The 26,118-nt window shown below is 40.7% G+C and overlaps 2 protein-coding genes across 2 annotated transcripts in view; one reads left to right on the plus strand and one right to left on the minus strand.

The window, feature by feature from the left end:
• Window positions 1-13,697, minus strand: part of LOC124797892 (peptide chain release factor 1-like, mitochondrial) — a 76,020-nt gene extending 62,323 nt beyond the window's left edge. Inside the window, exons 1-2 of the mRNA XM_047261004.1 lie at window positions 13,289-13,697; window positions 12,877-12,962 (exon numbers count right to left, since the gene is read on the minus strand). Coding sequence (XP_047116960.1) covers window positions 12,877-12,962; window positions 13,289-13,628 — 426 coding nt within the window. The 5' untranslated portion in view covers window positions 13,629-13,697. The remainder of the gene's footprint in view (window positions 1-12,876; window positions 12,963-13,288) is intronic.
• A 231-nt stretch (window positions 13,698-13,928) lies between these two features.
• Window positions 13,929-26,118, plus strand: part of LOC124798294 (scm-like with four MBT domains protein 1) — a 194,800-nt gene continuing 182,610 nt past the window's right edge. Inside the window, exon 1 of the mRNA XM_047261622.1 lies at window positions 13,929-14,004. Coding sequence (XP_047117578.1) covers window positions 13,986-14,004 — 19 coding nt within the window. The 5' untranslated portion in view covers window positions 13,929-13,985. The remainder of the gene's footprint in view (window positions 14,005-26,118) is intronic.

Below are 26,118 nucleotides of genomic sequence, written 5' to 3' on the forward strand. Positions count from 1 at the left end.
TTTCTTTCATTGGCTGGCATTTTACCCATTTTGGTCATAAGAAGTAGAATTTTGTGAGATCAATTTTTAAATTCGGGTTCTCCTTTTTCATTAGGAGATATGCTTCTCTTATTGACCTTGTCACATATCTTTCTACCTATTTAACTTTCTCGCCATTTTCCCTAACGGAGATAACACCAGTCTGGTTAGGACTTTGCCTGCTGCAATCTCTGACATTATTTAGAGAGCAACAGTAAGCGTATCATCTTGCAATGGATGTCCACAGTAAGAATCTGGGCATGCCGAAATACCTTTCTCATGCCTTATTTTAAGAGCTTTTGAAATCAAATAATATGAGGAAGTGGGTATGTATTTCTGTATCTGCTGCTTAGAGTAGCTACTTGGTATCAGTATCAGTAACTGTACCTTCTCAGTAAAGGTGGCTGCTGAGATAACAGTATTTAGTTTTCGAGATCATACATCACATTTCGTGCACATATCACTATCTTCAGGTTCTGCAATAAGTGCATCTACATTATACACATCACAAAGTTTGGAAGATGTTGCTTGTGTAAAACTTGTTTCAATTTCTTCCATTTATCTTTTTACACACCGTTTTCTTCTTGTGCTTCTTACCTTTCCTGGACGTTTAAGGGGTGACATAATAGGAGCTACAGCAGAAATGCTAACATTAAATGTTTCGACAACTTCACACCCAGGAATACAAACATCTGCATTGTCTTCTTCATTTCACATTTAGGTGATGGCGATCATTCAGGGGGGTTGTCATTAAATTTCTTCTTGTAGTGAGTGTAGCAATTCCTGCACAACTGATGTGATGCTAATACCATTACTTGAGGACCAAGATATTTCTGCAATACCTCTGACAGATTTCCAACAACTGTGAAGTGGTTTTCATTTTTGTTAAACACCACTTTCTTGCTTCGTTTTTCAGTCTACACACCTCACTCTTTCACTGCAGGTATTTCCTCACTGATATTGTATCTAACAAAAAGGTCAAACCAAACACAAAACTTAATGCAGAATAGTTTGTGTGCAAGTTCTCACTCATTTGTTATAAACAGAAGAGTACTGGAAACAGCATTGCCAACATGCATTAGAAATTTAGTGTTGTGGATATGCAGAATGCAGAAATTTTTTTAACCCTTTACATAGAAAACTACTACCTACTGTGTGTGCACTGACTACTAACATATTAACCAAACAATATTTTGTGTAATTCTCAAAAGTTTTTGGATCAGATTTTTTGAGTAAATAAGTTGTAAAAACTCATAAAAATGCAAATTTTACATTTTTAGTAATAAATATTTACATAATACAGATAGCTGGAGCAGATAATACACTGTTTCTAATTACATCAGTAGCATCTGGCAATATGTGGCTCTCTAAATCAGAATTTCTTTTTAAGTGGAAAAATTAACTTGAATTTCGTATTTTCTTCTTAAATTTGTAAGTTAAAGGAAGCCCATAAGTGTCCGGGTGTCTTGACATGATCTGTACGATTTGACATGAAATCGCCCACGTCATTTCTGTAACTGACTGGGTAAGTTTGTGGACTGGTGATTGGTTGACTCAGGTTCGATTTCCACTGTCGTCGTCATTCTTTCTTTTTCCACTTTATTTTATTCCTTGTAATATTAAATGATCAATTTAAATACATTTGAACAGTTCGCCTTATATATGTAAAATTAATATATTCAATTTAGTTATGATTACTACCTTAGTAAGTCAAAAGGCTATAGGCCACCACTTTGTAATTCACTGGTAAATTTTGCACAAGCTGCTAGTGGTCAAATGTCTTTCTTGACACTACCCCCATAAAGCATTGCTGCATGGAATAATACCGTGGTTATGTCCTTTCCAGCACTCTCTCCTATTTCTGTCTGTTGTGTTGTTGGTTAGAGCAAAGGCTTCATGAAATCTCCCACTGTAGCTGTCTCCCATGGTGTACAGGTACTGCCTGCCAATGTTCTGAGTGCCCAGTTCCTCTGTGCTGGATGGTGGCACCAGTCTACACAAAAGTACAATTCGGTGTGCACTTTCTTGCAGTATACATTGTGATCCAATGTGCCACTTGCTCCCCTCACTTTCATTTTCATGTGAAGTTGATCTCTGATGTAAGGCACTGAGAGGTGAAAGAACTCCATTAATTTCCTTTGATGTGGCAATATTATGAAGTAGTTGTCAACATAACAAAATAAATCATATGAATATAATAGAGGGAAACATTCCACGTGGGAAAAATATATCTAAAAAGAAAGATGATGAAACTTACCAAACAAAAGCGCTGGCAGGTCGATAGACACACAAACAAACACAAACATACACACAAAATTCTAGCTTTCGCAACCAATGGTTGCCTCGTCAGGAAAGAGGGAAGGAGAAGGAAAGACAAAAGGATATGGGTTTTAAGGGAGAGGGTAAGGAGTCATTCCAATCCCGGGAGCGGAAAGACTTACCTTAGGGGGAAAAAAGGACAGGTATACACTCACACACACACACATATCCATCCACACATACACAGACACAAGCAGACATTTGTAAAGGCAAAGAGTTTGGGCAGAGATGTCAGTCGGGGCAGATGTACAGAGGCAAAGATGAAGTTGAAAGACAGGTGAGGTATGAGCGGCGGCAAATTGAAATTAGAAATTAGCGGAGATTGAGGCCTGGCGGATAGCGAGAAGAAAGGATATGCTGAAGGGCAAGTTCCCATCTCCGGAGTTCTGACAGGTTGGTGTTAGTGGGAAGTATCCAGATAACCCGGACGGTGTAACACTGTGCCAAGATGTGCTGGCCGTGCACCAAGGCATGTTTAGCCACAGGGTGATCCTCATTACCAACAAACACAGTCTGCCTGTGACCATTCATGCGAATGGACAGTTTGTTGCTGGTCATTCCCACATAGAACGCTTCACAGTGTAGGCAGGTCAGTTGGTAAATCACGTGGGTGCTTTCACACGTGGCTCTGCCTTTGATCGTGTACACCTTCCGGGTTACAGGACTGGAATAGGTGGTGGTGGGAGGGTGCATGGGACAGGTTTTACACCGGGGGCGGTTACAGGGGTAGGAGCCAGAGGGTAGGGAAGGTAGTTTGGGGATTTCATAGGGATGAACTAAGAGGTTGCGAAGGTTAGGTGGACGGCGGAAAGACACTCTTGGTGGAGTGGGGAGGATTTAATGAAGGATGGATCTCATTTCAGGGCATGATTTGAGGAAGTCGTATCCCTGCTGGAGAGCCACATTCAGAATCTGATCCAGTCCCGGAAAGTATCCCGTCACAAGTGGGGCACTTTTGGGGTTCTTCTGTGGAAGGTTCCGGGTTTGAGGAGATGAGGATGTGGCTCTGGTTATTTGCTTCTGTACCAGGTCGGGAGGGTAGTTACGGGATGCAAAAGCTGTTTTCAGGTTGTTGGTGTAATGGTTCAAGGATTCCGGACTGGAGCAGATTCGTTTGCCACAAAGACCAAGGCTGTAGGGAAGGGACCGTTTGATGTGGAATGGGTGGCAGCTGTCATAATGGAGGTACTGTTGCTTGTTGGTGCAGATTACACTCCCATATTTTATTTTCTCAGGCTTGTCTGACATTTGGCATCACCCCCAAAGGCCTCACACTTAAAGTTCCCATCTCTGGCTGCAACCCTTCTTTCCATCAGTCCCTATACCAGTTCCAAACCAAACAATCCATTGCCCTCACCCACCTAATCCTTCACCTACACATCCACTCAGCCAATCAACACGCCCATCAACTCCTATCCTTTATAAAAATCCTCAATCTTTCCTCTCCCACATCCACACCTGTTGTTCAGAGCATCCTCCTACAGGCCAACCGCAAATTAGAACAGCATGCCACCCTCCACCTTAAAAAACTATCCAATCTCCTGGTTTCCCACCTCCGGAAAGGCAACTCACTCACCCTTCACAACCTTTCCAGCAAACCTCAACCTCCTCTCATTGCACACAAACCCAGTCTCTCCCATCTACTCAATCTCCCACTTCCAGCTCCACTCCCTCCAAAACCTCAAAATTCCAATCAACGCAATCTGGAACTACAACACCCCAATTCAGTAGTTAACCTTTCCTCCAAACCTCTCTCCCAATCCGAAACCTCTGTCCTATCCAAAGGCCTCACCTTCAGCCCCATTCCCAGATTTAACCAAACAGCCCTCGTCAAAGATTTACTGTCCTACACCCGTACTCTCTGCTGGAAATATCACTTTGCCACGAAGAAAAATGATCCTAATCCTACTCCTAATGATCCAACTCCCCAAGACACTATCCAAATTGAACCATGCCTGGAACAGTTCCGTCCTCCGTCACAGCGGGACCCACCTCCTCTTCCTCAAAATCACCCTCTCCTAACCTTCCAGGAATTTCTGACTTCCAGCCTTGCCTCTCAATCCTTCTTAAAAAACCTTAATCCTACTCCCAACATCACCACTGCTGAAGCCCAGGCTATCCGTGATCTGAAGGCTGACCGATCCATCGTCATTCTTCCGGCGGACAAGGGTTCCACAACTGTGGTACTTGATCGTCGGGAGTATGTGGCTGAGGGACTGCGTCAGCTTTCAGACAACACTACTTACAAAGTTTGCCAAGGCAATCCCATTCCTGATGTCCAGGCGGAGCTTCAAGGAATCCTCAGAACCTTAGGCCCCCTACAAAACCTTTCACCCGACTCCATCAACCTCCTGACCCCACCAACACCCCGCACCCCTACCTTCTACCTTCTTCCCAAAATTCACAAACCCAATCATCCCGGCCGTCCCATTGTAGCTGGTTACCAAGCCCCCACCGAACGCATCTCTGCCTACGTAGATCAACACCTTCAACCCATTACATGCAGTCTCCCATCCTTCATCAAAGACACCAACCACTTTCTCAAACGCCTGGAATCCCTACCCAGTCTGTTACCCCCGGAAACCATCCTTGTAACCATTGATGCCACTTCCTTATACACAAATATTCCGCATGTCCAGGGCCTCGCTGCGATGGAGCACTTCCTTTCACGCCGATCACCTGCCGCCCTACCTAAAACCTCTTTCCTCATTACCTTAGCCAGCTTCATCCTGACCCACAACTTCTTCACTTTTGAGGGCCAGACATACCAACAATTAAAGGGAACAGCCATGGGTACCAGGATGGCCCCCTCGTATGCCAACCTATTCATGGGTCGCTTAGAGGAAGCCTTCCTGGTTACCCAGGCCTGCCAACCCGAAGTTTGGTACAGATTTATTGATGACATTTTCGTGATCTGGACTCACAGTGAAGAAGAACTCCAGAATTTCCTCTCCAACCTTAACTCCTTTGGTTCCATCAGATTCACCTGGTCCTACTCCAAATCCCATGCCACTTTCCTTGACGTTGACCTCCACCTGTCCAATGGCCAGCTTCACACGTCCGTCCACATTAAACCCACCAACAAGCAACAGTACCTCCATTATGACAGCTGCCACCCATTCCACATCAAACGGTCCCTTCCCTACAGCCTTGGTCTTCGTGGCAAACGAATCTGCTCCAGTCCGGAATCCTTGAACCATTACACCAACAACCTGAAAACAGCTTTTGCATCCCGTAACTACCCTCCCGACCTGGTACAGAAGCAAATAACCAGAGCCACATCCTCATCTCCTCAAACCCGGAACCTTCCACAGAAGAACCCCAAAAGTGCCCCACTTGTGACGGGATACTTTCCGGGACTGGATCAGATTCTGAATGTGGCTCTCCAGCAGGGATACGACTTCCTCAAATCCTGCCCTGAAATGAGATCCATCATTCATTAAATCCTCCCCACTCCACCAAGAGTGTCTTTCCGCCGTCCACCTAACCTTCGCAACCTCTTAGTTCATCCCTATGAAATCCCCAAACCACCTTCCCTACCCTCTGGCTCCTACCCCTGTAACCGCCCCCGGTGTAAAACCTGTCCCATGCACCCTCCCACCACCACCTATTCTAGTCCTGTAACCCGGAAGGTGTACACGATCAAAGGCAGAGCCACGTGTGAAAGCACCCACGTGATTTACCAACTGACCTGCCTACACTGTGAAGCGTTCTATGTGGGAATGACCAGCAACAAACTGTCCATTCGCATGAATGGACACAGGCAGACTGTGTTTGTTGGTAATGAGGATCACCCTGTGGCTAAACATGCCTTGGTGCACGGCCAGCACATCTTGGCACAGTGTTACACCGTCCGGGTTATCTGGATACTTCCCACTAACACCAACCTGTCAGAACTCCGGAGATGGGAACTTGCCCTTCAGCATATCCTTTCTTCTCGCTATCCGCCAGGCCTCAATCTCCGCTAATTTCTAATTTCAATTTGCCGCCGCTCATACCTCACCTGTCTTTCAACTTCATCTTTGCCTCTGTACATCTGCCCCGACTGACATCTCTGCCCAAACTCTTTGCCTTTACAAATGTCTGCTTGTGTCTGTGTATGTGTGGATGGATATGTGTGTGTGTGTGAGTGTATACCTGTCCTTTTTTCCCCCTAAGGTAAGTCTTTCCGCTCCCGGGATTGGAATGACTCCTTACCCTCTCCCTTAAAACCCATATCCTTTTGTCTTTCCTTCTCCTTCCCTCTTTCCTGATGAGGCAACCATTGGTTGCGAAAGCTAGAATTTTGTGTGTATGTTTGTGTTTGTTTGTGTGTCTATCGACCTGCCAGCGCTTTTGTTTGGTAAGTTTCATCATCTTTCTTTTTAGATACATAACAAAATAAATCAGTTAGATTTTCTTGAACTGACTTTCTTGTCAAAGTACTCTATGAAGAAACTAGTGACAAATCAGGAAAGTGAACTGCTGACTCCATCAAATACTTCTCTTATATGGGAGGGGGGACAGAAGAAAGAGAGAGAGAGAGAGAGAGAGAGAGAGAGAGAGAGAGAGAGAGAGAGAAACCACACACCTCCCCCGAAGCAGTCAGTTTGTCAGTATACCTGATGATTGGCAACATGGTTGTTCGTCTAAATATTGTGCCCATTTAACAAAATGTAGCTATCTGGGAATTAATTATTTTGCTACAAAATGTAGAATAAACAACATTTTTAGTATCACCTCCAGGAGCAAGAATAAAGACATTCTGAGAGGAAGTCACCTCCCTCTGAATCTAAAAGCTAAAGTTTTAACACTAATATCCAACTGTGGCATCATTTTGCATGTCACCGCCTACGGTCTACATTCACTTAACACATTTCATTACAATTAACTAAAACTGTAACGTAAATTCAGAAACATTGCATTATATAATATATAAATCTCTGATGAGCCTATTAATACATGTTCCGAAGATAAATAATACACACACTATAAAAAATGAAAAGTTGGGCTACTATATGTTCTTAGATGTAGTTTTTTAAAGTACGTTTACATAGCATTCCTTTCCCTTCCTTCCCATAATGACCCAAGGTATGATAATCACGTCCCTCTTCTTCACAGTAGTCTCTCCCTCCCCCCTCCACAAAAAAAGGCACATCATATCACAGAAAGCTTAAATCTGAATGATAGGACAGCGAGCTGAGCAGCCATCCTCATGAAATTGATCTCTGACATAAGGCATTGAGAAGTGAAAGAAATTCATTCATTTCCTTTCATGCAAATGTTATGAAAGTGTTGCCAACATAACGCAAGAAATCAGGTTTTTTTTCTGGTGGCAGACCTTCCTCGTTAAAGTGGTCTATGAATATATTGGCAAAAAATCAGGTTTTTTTTTTTTTTTTTGGGGGGGGGGGGGGGGGAGGTCATAAGTGTCTTGGTGCTGTTAACAATAAAAAATGAACCTGTAAAAGTAAGTAATTGAAAAGTGAACATAAATAGGATTTTGGTAAAAACGACCGGAGAAATGATGAGAAGCAGTCAAAACTAGTGGAATGAAAATGAAAAAGAAACAATAGAAGAAAATTCAGAAAACAGGAAAAATGAATAATTATCCACACACATCCACGTACGCATGTTTGCTTCCATTTCTGCACTTCAAAAGCACTGGTGTTTGGAGAGAGGATGCAGGTGATCCACATATCAACAGTCTTCTATTATGTTCCTGAGACTCATACCATATGTCTGTCTGTCAAAGTTGTGCACAATTAGGTTGTTCTCTCTCTCTCTCTCTCTCTCTCTCTCTCTCTCTCTCTCTCTCTCCCCCTCCCTCCCCCTTCCAATGACCAGCTGCCACATGAATACCAGGACAGGATAACATAGATTATGCCCATGTTTAACACTTGAATACCAGGCAACTAATATTTTTAAGCCAGCCGAAAAGCTCACTGTGGAAAAGCTCAATGATGTCACCTGTGATTTAGTCTCTTTGGGAAAGTCTCTTGGAGGGATGGATGAGTGATTTTGGCAATAAACGACAAAGTCATCTCACAAGTACTAGGTACAGTGGTACAAGTAGTTCAAATTAAAAACAGACTCCGTATCTACAAATTTGAACTTCAAAATGTTGCACATGCATTCGACACTCTCTCCAATTGTACTGCTGTTACATATTTACAGTAATGATAATATAGTTCAGTGGACAAATTGTGGCAGGTTGGTTGCATACAATTCATAGGACGAACCAGCTACCCAAAAACACATTAAAATTTCTGCCGAAGTAAATTGGGGAGGAACTCTGATGCCACACAAAATTTTACCAATTTTCTTGCTAACGTGGCATTAATGCCTAACATTGAGGTAAGTCCCTTGGTAGGCCAAAATTTTTCCTTTTGTCGACATATAAAGCACAATACGTAAAAACATGATTCACTGTGAGTATCACTCCACAAACACTGCATTTCAATTTGTCCTCTTATCAACGAATCTTACACAAGAAGATCACAATACTGGGATAGTGCATAAGTTCATAGCATTTTTCCGCAAGTTTAATAAACACAACAGATGCACATAACAGAGACATTAATCGATAATTTATTCTCTTTCACTATTTACAGCAGTGTGCCTACACTGGGGTAACTCTTTGATTCCACAGTGGTTTTGAGGATAAAGAACTCATCAAGCTACGTTGGGAGCACATTTTCATTTGGAAAATAAGTTCCTTGAAGGTTGTTTGATAGAGAGCGGAAAGGTGAAACACTGAGAGTGCAAGATTAGGTGACTGAGTTGGGTGCAGAATGACTTCCCAACCCAACTCCTGTACAGTGTTTTTTGTCAGTCTAGCAGAATGTGGGTGGGGGTTATCGTGGAACAGCATCATTTCATGCAGTCTTCCTGGTCACTGTTTTCAGACTGCATCTGAAAGATATCTCAGTTGTTGACAATGAATGTCAGCAGTGATGGTTGTAGAAGCAATTCATACTACACCACACTGTCGCTGTTCCACCAGATGCATAACTCTCTCTCTTTTGTGGATGCATGCATGTCTTTGTATAGGAAGTTGCTGCTTTGTTTGAGCTCAAACATTCCTTTTTTTTTATCTTAATTTAGCATAAAGATGTCATTTCTTATCACAACTAATGATACAGGGTAGGGATATTTGGGGTTGTTCACAAGCCGAGATATGCTGAGCAATCAGAGATACGCATATGGCCACCTGCTGATTTTTGTGATTTTGTCTTAGAGCGATTTTGACTTAGGGCTTGCAGTAACCATATACCTGATTTTTTAACATTCCCCATTCCATGCAAATGTCACACAATGGTGGAATGATCATAGTTCATCACATTTGTCATTTTCGAGTACACTGACGTGAATCATGGTGGATTCATGAGTTTATCAAGAATTAAGAAGGTTTTTAGATATGACAAACTTTTATTGGCAACATATTCTGTAGGCTGCAAGAATCCAGCTGCCACTAATGTCCTAAAGAGGAAGAATAATAAGGAGAAACCAACCCGCACATTGGTCAATGAAAATGGCACATGCTTTCGCGGAAGGATGACGGTTCAATCCCGCGTCCGGCCATCCCGATTTAGGTTTTCCATGATTTCCCTAAATAACTCCAGGCAAATGCCGGGTAGGTTCCTTTGAAAGGGCACAGCCGACTTCCTTCCCCATCCTTCCCTAATCCGATGAGACCGATAACCTCGCTGTTCGGTCTCTTCCCCCAAACAACCAACAACATACTTTTGACTTGATTAAACAATCCTTACAGAACACTGTGACCTTGGCCCATTCCCCACCTATGGCACATTTGTCTGTTACGGATGACACAAGCGAGAATGCTGTTGGTGCAGTGTTGCAACAGACAGTAGACAGCACCCGGTAACTTCTAGGGTTCTTTTCCTGCCAACTGAAGGGGACCCAACATTTGTGGTTGGCTTACGACCATGAATGGCTAGCAATATGTGAGGCAGTGAAATACCAATTAAGAGAGTTGGTCCATCACACTTTTTACAGACCAACTCACATTGGTTCGTGCTATCCACATTCAAAGTCATTACATGTACCCACCCCTGCTTCAGATACCTGGCCTAATTTGCACAATTTACTTCCAACATCTGGCATGTAAATGGAGAGGGGCAATGTGGTAGCTGATTACATGTCACTCTTCCATGCCCTTAGTGCACCAATAGATTTCGGCAGGTTGGCCATGGAGAAGGACCAAGACAGACAGTTACATGCATTCTTGGACAACTCCAGCACAAGTTTACAGTTGCAACACATTCAGAAGCCTAACTCTAGCATGCACTTATGGTGTGATACATCACTTGGCAGGCCACATTCCTTAGTCCCAGCAAAATTCCATAAATCCATCTTTGATACCTTGCATGATCTATCACACCCGGCAGTTCGTCCCAACACAAGGTTCATATGGAGTGGTTTGTTTGGCCTGGAGTAAAGGCAGATTGCTAAAAGTGGATACGCACCTGGCTCCCTTGCCAACACAGCAAAACAGGACACCTCGCCTTCCTGCCACAAGGCACATTTGAAATACCTAAAGGACATTTTTTTTCAACATGTACACTCGGATTTGATTAGACTGCAACCCAAATCCACAGGTTTCAGGTATACTCTGTTAGCTATCAACCGCACGACACAGTGGTTGAAGCCGTCCCCTTAATGGATATAACAGCAGTCTTACTACAGAATTCTCTGTCATCAATATCTCATTTCGGGTGATCATTGCCTATCACAACCAACTAATGGCAGCAGTTCAAATCTCTTCTCTTTTAAGAATTTTGTACATTGATGTGTCATAGTTCACAATGGACTGAACCATTACCATGGGTTCTACTCCGTACACGAACATCTTATGACAACCTGAAATCCTCTTTCGCTGAAATTTTGTACGGCAAATATCTGATGCTACCTCCTGCAGACTTCCTGTTACCTGATCTGTTGGTGGCAACCTCAGAGTTGCCATTGGTGATATACAAAGACAGATGTCAATTAACTCATGTCCATATACCGCCTCTCCATGCTCGCAGCATGTGGCAGGTTTTTGTACATAAGGTATTAGGCGACTGACCCACGTGATGCTCTGAGACAACACAATTTGTGCTGCACTCCTGCAGCCTTATTACGGCTCCCTAAAGTATTCTGATGCAAGGAACAGATATTTCCCATCCCACTTACTCATAAACCTTCACCTGTCTTTGCAAAGTGCCTCAGGCAGCTTGGGTACTGGAAGACTATGAGGAAGAGGACAAACGGGCACTGCTACGAGCAAATCCTTCAACCACCATATCCACCTCTACTGATGAGGACCCTTGGTTGATCTTCTTATACTGTTGGAGGATTCAGTATCCAGTCACCTGTTTTGAGTATTGCCGATTATGACCTGCCCCACTCTTGCTATAACATACTGCATTTCTAAAGATTACATTCTGGAGTAGGGTCCCCTTCCCATTCACTCCACGATACTCCGTACTGGACGGGAGGGGGAGGGAGGCGGCTCCTTGGCAGCACTGACCGCCGAAATCGATAGAGATACACAAAATCGACATTCAGAACAATGAACAAATATCTCTCTTTTGATTATTTTTATTGTTTTTTTTCGATTATTTTGTCATTGTACTGCTGTGTACTATCATGACTGAAGTGTTTATATCTTTTTGTGTGTACAATTTGTGGCAACTATATCCACACATTATTCTACATATTGATTACTACAAGGGTCCCAAATTTGCATTAATCAAGAACAGCTAGTCATTAGCAACATTCCAGACAATTTTAGTGAAATGCGTAATTTTACAATTTTATACCTCTGGCACTAGGGTCAGTCCTTGCAAAATATTCAAACTTTGTCAACATCTGATTTAGAGTATCTCATCTCTCAATCCTGTTGATGATTTCTCTTCTGCTTTGCTGTGTGTTTTAAGCTTATTACTTTGTGTGTGGTTTCATCACCAGTTTCACATTTTGTGGTAAAAAGGTTTGTGACCACTCACTGTCTCTCCCTGTGTTTTCTAATAAAACTCTGGTCACTACAGTATTCAGAGATGTGCCAACCCAGAACACATGTTCAAATAATTTATAGAAGCTTTTGATCTATTGTAGAGATGCAATCTCAATTCAAGTCTAGTTGAAGACAATAATATAAAGCTTGTTAGCTGTGGTTCTACATACCATGCATATGATACCATCTTCTATTAAGACCACAAACAACATTAATGAGAAAATGTACTGGGAAATTAGGTTAGTAGCCTCTTGAACAGATATCAGTCTAATATTTAGTTTTCATCTGCATATAATATTTTAATGGTTTATTTTGTAGATCCAATAACACTGATTTATACTGAAAGGCAGCAGTGTGCAATAGTATGCAAAATAAGCAAGCATTAGTGAGATTTATTTATAGGTAAATGTTAATCACACCAGACTGACTTCCTCGACCAGATTATCAATGTGTTCATTCTATTTTAGAACTGGGTCATTCTATTTTAGAACTGGGTCACAAGTATCCTACAAATGTTTCTTACACAATCAGATACAAGCCTTTGAATTTATTTCTGCCAGTCTCTCCTTGTAGAGTTTCTCTTCATTTTCAGCCATTTTTCCAAATTCCTTATCATCAGCGGCACCTATTCAAACACAACAATAACCGTTTTAATTCATCAATTTATATTATCTCTAATCAATGAGCACTGTGTCCCATATCCATGTGTAACAACACATAACAGGATTTCTGGGATCAATAAAAAACAAATCAAATATTAGATGGATTTCCCATATCCATGTGTAACAACACATAACAGGATTTCTGGGATCAATAAAAAACAAATCAAATATTAGATGGATTGTATGTTCCACAGAGACTTCCTTATTAGACAAATGCAAGAATAAGCAGTCGCGTTACTACTAGTTCTGAGGTTGAGTGTTTAAAATTGTGTGCGTTTAATACTTTTACCTCCTTTTAATTCATTCAAAACATCCAAAGACTCTTCCAAATGCTTCTTCTTATTGAGGATGTCAATAATCGGTTGCAATTCAGTAAGTCTTTTTGAATCGGCAACACTACCACGCACTAACATATTGTACTCCGAGATTAATTTATTAGTGTAATTCCTCAAATCTAAATCGTCCACACAAACGCCACCGTGATGCAAAGACCTAACGAAATCATTAATCTGGCTGTTTTTAATGTATGTATGTCGTGATGCATATTCCAGTCCGTCTGGTAAACGAACTGCCAGTTTTAAGATTTTCCGAAGTTGGCGCAGCCGAGCCGCACAATTCAGGTTCATCATTCATCACACGACCGCTTCCTCTCACAACTGTATAGTGTACTGTATACACAATACACAACAATAAACAAACTTCAAAAGCAAAGAAGTATGAAAGTGCAACTACATCACAAACATGACATCACACAGTCGATATCTCATTAACACGATTTGTTTTATGTATAGATTAATATAAATAATCTGCTTTTAACGTTAAATACTTATTATTATCAAATTAACTTTAAAAATTAATACAATGATAAAAATGAACAGTTATACTAGTGGTTTTCGACAGATGGTTGTGCTCTTTAGTCTATGATGTTAGACGGGAGTAGTGGTGTGCCGCGTTAGTTTGGTTGCAATAATTGACCTGCCAAATAAATGATGTTGGGTGATCATGGTAGGATTTTTCTTTTCAAGTTTATTTCTTGTGTAGTTACCAGTTAAACGTTGCGTTTTTCTAACTTAGTAGAGAACTAATTAGACTAATGTAAGAATACTTCTCGCAGGCAATAAATAATAGGAAAAATCTCCGTTCTGCAAAACTTGCATTTTAGTAATAATACGAAAGGAGAATAGATGAGCAAGAAACAAAGCAACATTTTCCAGTTGCGAAACAATCTGTCAGCGCGTAATACTGTCTTGTCCGTTCTGTCACCGTTACTTTTTTCCATCCCGTTGACGATGTCTGAGGAGACGTTATTTGATAGTAGATTTCTGTAGCGAAGAGTATTTGAATAAGGCGACCATCCGTTCCATTTTTTTCGAGACAGTTGCGACGTTTGTATTTGTGTCCCACATTTTTTTCCCGAAAGTAATACGGGACACCCATTTGCCCAGGATTAGCAATTATAAAGCGATTTAAGCCCCCAAGCTGAATTAGATATTTATTTCATCTGTATCGCTATGTATTATTATTATTATTATTATTATTATTATTATTATTATTTCAGTCAGGCTCGTGCATTTCTCAAATTTACTCGAGTTAGTGGAGTTATTCTTTTCTTCCTGGCACTAAGGCCGCTACTAAAAGGGCATTTTCTCACGTGAATGATATATGGACCAGTGACAAAACACAGCTTGTTATATGAATTATGAGTGCAGTGTTAATGATTAGAGTGAATTATGATAAACTAGGGTTGAATTTTTCATATGCAGTTCAAGAATGCAGACATTCTGAAGAAAATTGACAACACTGATAAATACAGTTTGTTTGCTTGTAGGAAGTACTAATAAAATATAAATGAACGTACATTTTGTAATGAATTAAAGTGACGTTTTGTATTTATTACATTTAATTAATTTTTTGCAATATCAACATTTTTATTGTGTCTCAAATTTGGGTCTAAAAAATATGGTCACCTTGGAATTAATCAAGATGAATGCTATGTCTACCTTTTATTTTCATGCGCGAAAGAGATAAATACTTTGTAACGTATGTGGTTCGTCCCCCAGTGAGAGACCTTAATAAAAGATGCTCCAGTGGCGCCATTAAATTGTTATTCTTTTGCTTTTATATAATATTTGAAAATAGGCCTACTGTTGTGTGTGAAAGATATGTAGGTCTATATATTTTAATGCAGATGCTTAATATATGAAACAGTAGCTGTATACCAAAATTTCCACCTACCTATGATGAAGTGATGTAGGCCTAAAACAAGAGAAACAAGATTTTATGCTGATCAGTTTGGAATTTGGTGAGACTTCAGTGTGATAGTAGTCTTCCAGTCATGTAGGATTTTTCAGCTTATGCAAGGAAAGAAAGAAACTGAAGCCTTTGTTGCGTAGTCTGATGCAGTCCTCCATGCCACTCTGTCCTGTGCCCCTTCCCCACTGAAAAGCTACTGCAGTCTATATCATTTGAACCTATTTATAGTATTTGAGTCTTTCTCTCCCTCTACGATCCTCCCTCCACACACAGTTCCTTCAAGTAGTAAATTGTTTCTCTCTCTCTCTCTCTCTCTCTCTCTCTCTCTCTCTCTCTCTCTCTCTCTCTCTCACACACACACACACACACACACACACACACACACAAACACACACCATTGTCAGTTTACGTATTATAACATCTCTACTTTCGCCATCATCAGTTATTTTACTGAGCAATAGAAAAACTCTTTACTACTTTTAATGGGCCAAGAGGATTTGATCTAGTTATCGCCTTTGACCACTGACATAATGTTAATGGCTTTCCGGATGTCACCTTGTAATGGGTGTTTTCTCCGTTTGATTGCTAGTTGGTGAAGTCAACGAATTTGAAAAGGGAGGGTGGGGGGACTGAGTGTTCTGACAGACTGATCTGTAGCTTAGCCCAAGGTCTAGGTTAGGTGGGAAAGTGACAGTTTGGTTGTGAGGTGGCATAGCCAGCAAATATGAAAGCAAGAAAGAAAACTAGTTGTAGTGGCTGACTGATCTGTAACTCAGCGTGTTGAAAAATCATCACCCATATTTTGTTGTTGTCGCCATGTTTACGACGTTTGTTGCATGTTTCCTACATTACTGGTCAAAGCCAGTGATTAGTACTGAATACACATTGTTATCCCCTCTAGTGTATCGCTTCCTAATATATTTCGCTCGGCATCACCTGTTTTTTAATATGTCCTTTGCTGTCCCTGACAGAATTAAAATGCCATTGACAAACCTCAAACTTCTTACTTTTTCTCCCTGAACTTTAATTCTGTCTCCAATTTTTTTGCTTCCTTTACAACTTGCTCAGTTTACAGATTGAATAACATTGGGCATACACTACAACCCTGTGTGTGATTCCCTTTTGAATTACAGCTTCCCTCTCATGTCCTTCAACAGATGACTGCAGTCTGATTTCTGTACAAGATGTAGGCCTATATAAACTTTCACTTTCTGTATTTTATCCCTGCAACATTCAGAATTTCAAACAGTGTGTTCCAGTCAACACTGTCACAAGCTTGCACTAAGTCTACAAATGCTGTAAATGTAGATTTGCCTTTCTTGAACCTATCTTGTAAGATGAGTCATAGGCTCAGTATTGCCTCGCATATTCGTACGTTTTTCCATAATCCAAACTGATTCCCCCTGAGCTGAACTTACGCCAGTTTTTTCACTCTTCTGTAAATAATTTGTGTCTGTATTTTGCAACCATGACCTATTACGCTGATAGTTCAATAATATTTGGACCTGTCACCACCTACTTTCTTGGGAATTTGAATTATTACATTCTTCTAGCAGCCTGAGGGTATTTCCAGTGTCAGACATAGCTTGCACATCAGGTGGAAGAGTTTATTCATGGCCAGTTCTCCTAAAGAAGTCAGAAGTTCTGAGGTAATGTCTTCTATTCTAGGGGCCTTGTTGTGACTTAAGTCTTTCAGTGTTCTGTCATATTCTTCCCACAGTATCGTATCTTCCATCCCATCTTCATCTAATTCCCCTTGCCTTTCTATAATGTTGACTTCAAGTTCATTTCTCTCGTATACCTCCTTTATATACCCCTTCCACTTTTCAGTTTTCCCTTCTTTGGTTAATACCAGTTTTTGTATCTGAGCTGTTGATATTCAAGCAGTTGGTTCTCTTTTCTCCAAAGGCCTCTTTAATTTTCCTAGAGGTTGTGTTTGTCAGTCCTCTAGTAATACACATTTCTGTAGGCTTGAGTTTGTCCTCTTACCATTCCTGCATAGCAGTTTTGCAGTTTCTGTTGCCTAATGCTCACTCTGAAACTCTCAACAATCTCCGATTCTTTCAGCGTATCCAGGTCTCATTATCTTAATTTTCTGCCTTTCTTGCAATTTCTTCAGTTTTAATCTGCAGTTCATAAGCAATGAACTATGGTCCATGTTCACATCTGCTCCTGGAGATACCTTCATTTAAATACTGTTTGAAAATCTGTGTCTTATCATTATGTAATGAACCTGAAGCCTTCTAGTGTTTACAGATGTCTTCCATGTCTACAACCTAGTGTCAGCAATGATTAAATTATGCTCTGTGCAAAATTCTTCTAGGCAGCTTCTCTTTTATTGCTTCCCTGCTTACCATATTCTACTGTTTTTCCTTCTTTTCCTTTTCCTGCTGTTGAACTCATCTCCCACCACAGTTAAATTTTCCTCTCCCTTAATGATCTGAATGATTTCTTTTGGCTCATCACACATTCTTTCAATGTCTCTGTCATCTGTGAAGCTCGCTTCTATTACCAAGGTGGGTTGTTGGCTTCATGTCTGTCTTGGCTATGATAATGTGTTCACTTTGCTGTTAATAGTAGCTTACCCGCATACTTGTTTTCATAGTCATTATTAGTCTTATATACAGGTACACAAACACGTAACAACAAGTAAGTAAATTGCAGATGAGAGTAACGAGGATAGTCTTGCTGAAGGAACCATCCTGGCGTATGCCTGAAGTGATTTAGAAAAACCTTGGTGACCTCAGGATTCCTGAACTGGGCAGTGAGATGCATGGTGGTCGAAGTGGAAAAGTCATTAGCAGGCAGGCTCTGGGAAAACTGCCACACCTCAGTTTTGTATGGCTTTTTCGGGCAAGAAGGGTTTTGTCTGACTGGACACTCCTCCCAGCGGCATGTGTGGGCCACTGGTAGATACTAACACCCAATCCAACAAGAGGGCTCATGAGCCAGTCCTCCTCACTCAGGAATTATTTCCAAAACTATTGGTTCTAGTAACAGAATGTATGCTGGCAATCAGAATGTGCTTTTAATAGTTAAAAGAAAAGAGGGATCCTTTGAGAAAGTATTGCCTTTATGTATTAAAAAAAAAAGTTTAGAGAGCGTTGCTGGCACTTCAAAATCGGTCAAGTAATTGCACAGTGAAACACTGTTGGTTGAAACATGTCATTCCCAATAAGCGATGAACCTCCAGAAAGCTAAATGCCTTGGGAATATACCATCGAAACGGAGCTACACAACACCTTGAACTACAGCAAAGACTTAGTTTTTTGTAGAGATCTTGTAGATATTCCCAGTGAAGAATTGATAGATGAATGGCTCAGGAATGTATCTTTGATGTGCAAAATATGAAACATGTGGGTGGGGATCTGGTAAAATCTGACTCCTGACTCCTTCAATAGCACTAAAGCCCCAGAGAATATCAAAACAGATTTGCTTCACTTAAATGTGTGGCCCCATGACCCGAACCAAATGCGCTGTTTTAAATGCCAGCACTTTGGGCACACCACTCTAGGATAGAAAGGAGAAGCCACTTGTGATAAAAGTGATAAGGCTGCCCATGAAGGAGTCAGTTGTTCGTTTCACTTCAAGTGTTTCATTTGTTCTGCGGATCACTCTGTCTGGAGTAGGGACTGCAGTATATTCCTTGAAGAAAGGAAGATCCAGGAACTTAAAACAACTAAGTGCACCCCTTATGTGAGGCCAAAAAAAATCTATAAAGCCATGGTGCCTCCCACATTCACTACATTGTTAATTTCTGCTTTTAAAAATCCTGTTCGAACAGCCGATGCCACTAGTCATGTAGTGGTTGATAGACTTAAAAATAGAAAGGCTCCTGACCCAGATGGAACACTTTTGGAAACTCTTAAAAAAACTGTCACACAGATCACCCCCCCCCCCCCCCTTTCTAACGGACGTGTTAAACAATGTCTGACAACAAGGAAGAATCCCTGCTCTTCAGAAAACTGCCAATGTGTTAATTATTAAGAAATCGGAGGACAGCGACCCAACTGGCCCCAGAACATACAGACTAATCTGCCTCCTAAACACTTTGGCTAAGGTACAGGAGCAGCTCCTTTGTGATCAACTACACTCACACAGGCAGCTCTTTGGCTCAAGTTCACTCCAATATGGTTTTGGGACAAAAAGAGTAGTAGATGATGCAATTAATCATGCATTAGAAATAATACACAGGACAAACAATAAATACATAGTTACAATTTTAATGTAAATTGCAGGTGGTTTTGATAACCTTTGGTGGCATCCATTTTTTGTTAGGTTGAGAGAGATGCAACTACCAACTGCCCTATATAACAACAGCTTACTAGATTATTGCAAAAATAGAAGAGCAGAGTGGGTAGCATGTCACCAGAAAGTAGTCAAGAAAATAATGAAATTATGCCCACAGGGCTAAATCTGTGGACTAATATTTTGGGATATTGCTATTGAGGCATTCCTAAACATTTTGGATGTGGATGAGAGGGTAAATGGGGTAGTTTCTTATGCAGACGACTTATTAGTCATTGGATCAGCAAACTCACGAGTCCATCTAGAAAACAAAATAAGTGATTGAAGTAGCCAGAACAAACTCACAATAGCTGCAAACAGAAAAGTATATCTGTTACTCAAAAGGCCACTGAAAAACATTCCAGTTTTAAATGGGATAATATTAACATAAAGAGGAACCCAGTAACTTGATATTTTTAATACATATTGATGAAAAACGTACTTTTAATACCCACATAAGACTGGCAATAGACAAAGCGTCAAAACTGATCCACAAACTAGCAACCACACAATACTCACTACCTCTGCAGATGCTATGAACGTATCACACAGTTCTCTTGAAAGCTATAGCATACTTTGCAGTGAGTGCATGGGCACACTGTCTGTGTCTAGTGACCCATAGAAACATAGTGAGGCAAAGACAGAGGAACATACTATTCAGGGTGTGGGGTGTTTTGGCACTACATCAGTAAAAGCCTTATTTTTGATTCTGGGGAATTGCCTCATTGGCATCACAGCCTGCCACAGAGCAGTGGCATACTGGCTACAGAGGAGCAAACACAACAAGCTTTGAGAAATAGCTGGAAAACATCATAGGGAGGCATCAGTTAAAGAGCTGGCGCATTAACGCATGGCAGTGGGAGTGGGGGACGACCAATAAAGGCCTTCGCATTTTCTCCTCCTTCATCAGTATATAGGGACAACTGAAGCTGAAGCTTGCAGATCCAACCTACGACATGGTTCACTTTTTGACTGGCCGTGGCCCGTACTCCGCACATTTGAATCACGTGGGCTTTAGCCAGAGTGATATGTGCTTATGTGAGGTATATGGGTCTCCTGAACACGTGCATTACATGGCAACACCCTCTCACACGTAAGACCTATAACGGAATATAATGACATCAAAGAAATGTTATGAGACCCAGACAAATGGTGTGCTCTTGGCAACATTGCTGATAAGGTTTCAAGAACACTGTATGGTGCCTATAGGCAAGAAAATCCATATGGAAGATCTTGAACAGACACACAGTAAAGATCCTTGAAGGACACAAACTCCGACACAGCCACAGACACTGATGTAGCTGCAGACACAGAAAATGACAACAGAAACAACAACAACAACATTAGACACAGACTCATAACATATAGGAGTATGACACCTGAAAAGTTAGTTATAAGAAAAGCAATCGTAGCATGTGATTGGTTCATGTACCTAAACTGCACTTTAAATGTGATGACTAAACAATGTAAAGGAAAATTACTAATATAAGCAAAGAGACAATCATTATATATGAGGATATGCCATATGGGTAAGCAATGCTCGAAGTTTAAGTTCAGAGGCTTCCCTCTTGCACATGGCACTGGTCAAGTGAAACAGCGTCACTCATAGAAACGTACAACATAACAGCACACATACAACATATAGAACTACGTCTAGATATAGTAACACTAATAGTGCAATGGGTATGCCCTGCATAAGCATGTAAAAGGTGTAATAAGTTGTACAGTTCTTGGACAGTAGAAACAAATACACACAGAGTCACTCGTGATGTATTTTATTTAGTAATGCAAGAAGACATAATTTTGTATGCTACTTTACGTGGGACAGGCACTATGTTTTTGCCGAGGCCCTCCCACCTGGAATAGCAACAACATGAGGTTATAGTTCTATAACTTACATATTACATATTTTTTTGACAGTTAAAGAAAATTTGTAGATCATCCCTTTTTTATCTTTCTATTATTTTATTCTAAATGACTGATGTTTATTACTTTAACTCCTACAACTAAGTTAATTTTATCTCTAATAGAGTGTTGTTACCCTTGTATTATTGCTCAAAACAAATTCTGCTAGTAGTATGGAACAATGTACTATTACATGTAAAATTGTATACTGTATGACCAGTTTTTTAAAATCTCAGACAGCAGATCTTAAGTAAATGCAATGAAATGTCAGTACTACTACCTGCTTTTGTTAACCCACATGTAAAGCTGTATTTAAAAGCCCATAACACATCCTACCCAAACACCCTCCCTTCCTCTCCCCCCCTTTTGAGCTCACTACCCTGGTGGAAAGACAGGGTGAAAGTGCAACTCCCCTGATAAATGACTCCCATACCACAGTGGAACATGAATGGATTCAGTACTCATGTGGAGGAACTGAAACTCCTAGCCCAGGCACACTGTGTAGGTGCCTGTTCACTAGAGACACATTTTGAAGTGCTGATGCCCCTGTGCTAAGCATCTACACCCTCCACCAGAAGGATGACCTGACTGTTGAAAGAGCCAAGGGAGATGTCACTGCTTTTGTTACTGCCATGCACCACTCCTCTGCTCACGCCTTGGTTACTGATCTACAAGCAGTAGCCATTGAAGTTCACATGGATCAGAGGATCACTGTCTGCCCACTGTATTTACTTCCACAGGGTGTGATGGACTCTGGGACTGTCTCAGGTCTTGTAGAACAATTCCACCACCCATTTCTCCTACCAGGTGATTTCAGTGCCAATAATGTATTATGGAACTCGAACTATATTTAGTTTGGAGAGCCTTGTAATGTCCCAGGGCCTATGTGTATCCTCAACTGAGGCCATCCCACTCGTTTTTCAGCTGCTACTGGGTTGTCCTCAGCCATTGACCTCTCTTCCTGCTCTCCAGCCCTCACAAATTCTGCTCAAAGGGAAGCAACTGACTCCCTTCATTCCAGTGACCATTTCCAAAGGTCTCACCTTTCCCCCCACTCCCGAATTCAGTCATGCAGAACTTGTTAAAGGCCTTCTCTTCTCCTGGTCTCTATAGTGGAAACACTTTTTCGTCACCAACCCTACTAATCAGACTCAACCAAAGACCAATGTTGAACTGTGCCTAACTTAGTTCACTCCTCCATCCAACCATGATCCACCCCCACTGCCCCCCAAATCACCCCCTGTTAACTTTCCAGAATTTCTTAACCTCAAGCCTGGCCTCACTATCATTCCTCAAATCCCTCAACATGCAAGCTAATGTTGTGTCTGCAGGAAGAATTTGCAATCCACCATCTAAAAACCTATCCTGACTTAATAATCCTACCTGCTGACAAAGGCTCCACCACTGTTGTTTTGAACTGCAAGGATTACCTGGCAGAAGATCTCCACCAGCTGTAGCTACTTCCACCCATAGTGACCCCATTCCAGAAATCCAGCAGGATCTCCAGTCACTCCACAAATCCTTAGGTCCATCTCAGAACCTTTTCCCAGAGTCCATCTCTCTGCTCAACCCTACTACTCCCCTCACTCCTACCTTCTACATGCTTTTTAAAGTCCATAAACCCAACCATCCAGGAAGCCCCATTGTGACCGGTTACTGTGCCCCCACTGAGAGAATCTCTGCTCTCTTAGACCAACACCTTCAACCCAATACCCGGAACCTACCTTCTACATAAAAGATACCAACCATTTCCTCCACCGGCTCTTCACAGTTCCTTGACCACATGGCGCCCTGCTCATCACTATTGATGCCACCTCCCTTTACACTAATGCCCACGGCCTTATCTCTATTGAGCACTACCTTTCCCAACCCCTAAGGATTCCAAACCAACAACCTCCTTTCTAGTCATCAAGATCATCCTTATCCAAAATTACTTCTCCTTTGAAGGCATTACAAACAAATCCGGGGTACGGCTATGGACCTGTCCTATGCCAACGTATTCATGGGGCATCTAGAGAAATGCTTCCTAAACACCCAGAATCCTAAATCCCTCACCTGGTTCAGATTCATTGATGACATCTTTGCAGTCTGGATTGAGGATGGGGACACCCTGTCCGGGCAGTTCCATGTCAAATCAACAAGTGCTACAACCTGACCCTATCAGATTTTTTTGAAATTAAGTATGCATATACTACTCATAAATCATGACACAAATTAATTTTTTCACATTTTTCTGACGAAAAGTTTCCGAGTAATGGCCCTTCAGAAATTGAAAAGATGACAAATTTTTGACTCGCAGAACAATGTTGTTTTCTTTACAACTCGTGTTCTAATTAAGCTAGAACAATAAAATTTACTTCATTGGAAAGCTCTTTTAATGAGCTTTTATATGATACCAAACATCATTAGTTTAATGTATAGATACACATTGTTTATAAAAACAACATTGTTGAATTTATCGAATATATGTTGAAGATACACTTCACATCTACATATTCTGAAAGTTTCAACTTGGGATGAGCATGGGATCACTATCAAAAGCAATTTTACATTAAGGGTGGTGCTTTAAAATTCCTAAAAACTAAATTATTTTAGATATTAGGCCTACTTCTCACCAGCTGTATGTTGTTGTAAAATGTGGAAATTAAAATTAACTTATAATTGACAAACGAACACGTTTTATGCTTCTGTAATTAATAAATACAAAATGAAAACTCAAAAAATTACAGAAAAATTAATACCTGACATCAGACGTAAATTCAGTCAGTAATTACTATTATTTACAAATAGGCATCCTATTAGTGCACTTCTTCATACTTCAAACTAATCAGTCTGTTGCACATCAACATTTCTGCACTGGATAACTTATATGTTCGTCCTGTAGCAGTTTCAGGGTTCACGATTGGCACTACTTCCCTACTGCTTATGGAGAGAATGTCTGGATGACTCGGAAATGTAAAAGATGGTGATGGTCCATGTGGATGTAAGAAACTAACTGTGATTTCATCCTTCTCCTGATTTTTTTTCAAGTACACAGGTTATAATCACAGGCAACATATCCTTTTATGTCTTTGAACAGTATTGTATCACTGTCAAAACTGTCACCAGTTCAATTTTACTATCATCAGAGTTTGAATACACTTTTGTTATTATTTTGTCCTTGCTAAAAGGAATAAAATGTGAAGTTTTTATGTCCCTACAATTTTGCAGCATTTCTCAAATCTCTCCATAAGTTTCATTTCTTCATTTTTGCGATCTTCTTTAGTAGCGTACTTGAAGTTCATTCCTTCTATGTTATCCTTGGCAAACATATAAAGTTGTTTAGGTGTCATTATTTGATCACTGTATGGCCTTTGCAGACTTGCTCGAGCTGCAAGTCATTTAACTGTTTCACCAACACCATCACTATCTCCCTTCCCATGCGAGGTGGCTGAAAAACGCCATTCAGCTTCAGTTTGGAAATCATCTTCATGATGGCACAGGTTGATAAAGTTCTTCCTATTTTTATAACGAGCTGCTGCTCCATCAGAGAAATAATATATTTTTCTTGGTTTTCTACCGAATTTAACAGTCAGGAAGTCCATCAAGTACGATTGGAACAAATGCACAGCAACAGTGTCATGTGTTAGGCATTCTGATATAATTACAAGACTTGTGTGCTCGAGTTTGTTCCCATACTTGTAATAAGCAACAATGGGATGAATCGTTGCTTGCATGTTTGTTCAGTGATAGCCTTGAACTTCGTCCTGGATGACAAAGGAGTAATTCCCAGAAAAGTCACAGATCACTAAGACCTCGCCTTCTTTAAGTTCATTTCTCAGTCTCTTTTGGAAGGTTGATTGTTGACTAGCAACAAATGAATGTCGTGTAAGCGATTTTAATTTATCAAAAAAACAATCAATAAAGTTGTCAGATGATTTTATGATTGTTTCTAGAGATGTGTGATCAACGGAAACCCATTGCTGATAAGTCACATTATCAATATCATTAGTATTCAACAAATCTTGTAAATATGTCTTAAATGTTTCTGGGCCGGGGCAGAATTTACATTCACCAAAATGACAAGCAGGTAATGACGGATTACATACAACTCTTGCAATGCAGTCTTTGTAAGTTTTTATTGGATTATCTTCATCCTTTGTCAGCTGAGGAATGTTACATCCAGTCAGCATCAGTTTGAAGTTTTGATGGGTAGTACACACACAGACACTATGTGTACCACTACTTCCAGCTAAACACAATTTTTGGGACGTAGGTCTGCAAACTTCGAAAATCCAATGTGAAGCTCTGGATGGTTGTCTTTAAAGTTCGCGTAAATTTCTTTCAAATTACTTAAAACTAGCCATTTTTGTACTTGCAGCTTTTCTCCGTTATCTCTCACAAGCACAAAATCTTTTTTCCCCGGCATTGCCCTGCTTACCTCATCAGAACAATAAAAGTTTCTAACAAAATCGGCAGTTGTTTGATCAAGAGTCTTGCCAGGTTTTGGGTTTGGTGAAGACAAAATTCCATTGGCCTTTACCAAATCTTTTACTCTTCGAGCCATGTAATTTGTTACATTAAATTCATCTTGAAGCTTCTTAACACTCCAGCTTTTAGGTAAAATGGTAAGAATTTCCATCTGTTTACTTCGAGATGTACATGTATGAAATTTATCTTTCAGCTGACTGATCA

Source organism: Schistocerca piceifrons, chromosome 5 (assembly GCF_021461385.2).
Source record: "Schistocerca piceifrons isolate TAMUIC-IGC-003096 chromosome 5, iqSchPice1.1, whole genome shotgun sequence".
NCBI classification, from domain to species: Eukaryota; Metazoa; Arthropoda; class Insecta; order Orthoptera; family Acrididae; genus Schistocerca; species Schistocerca piceifrons.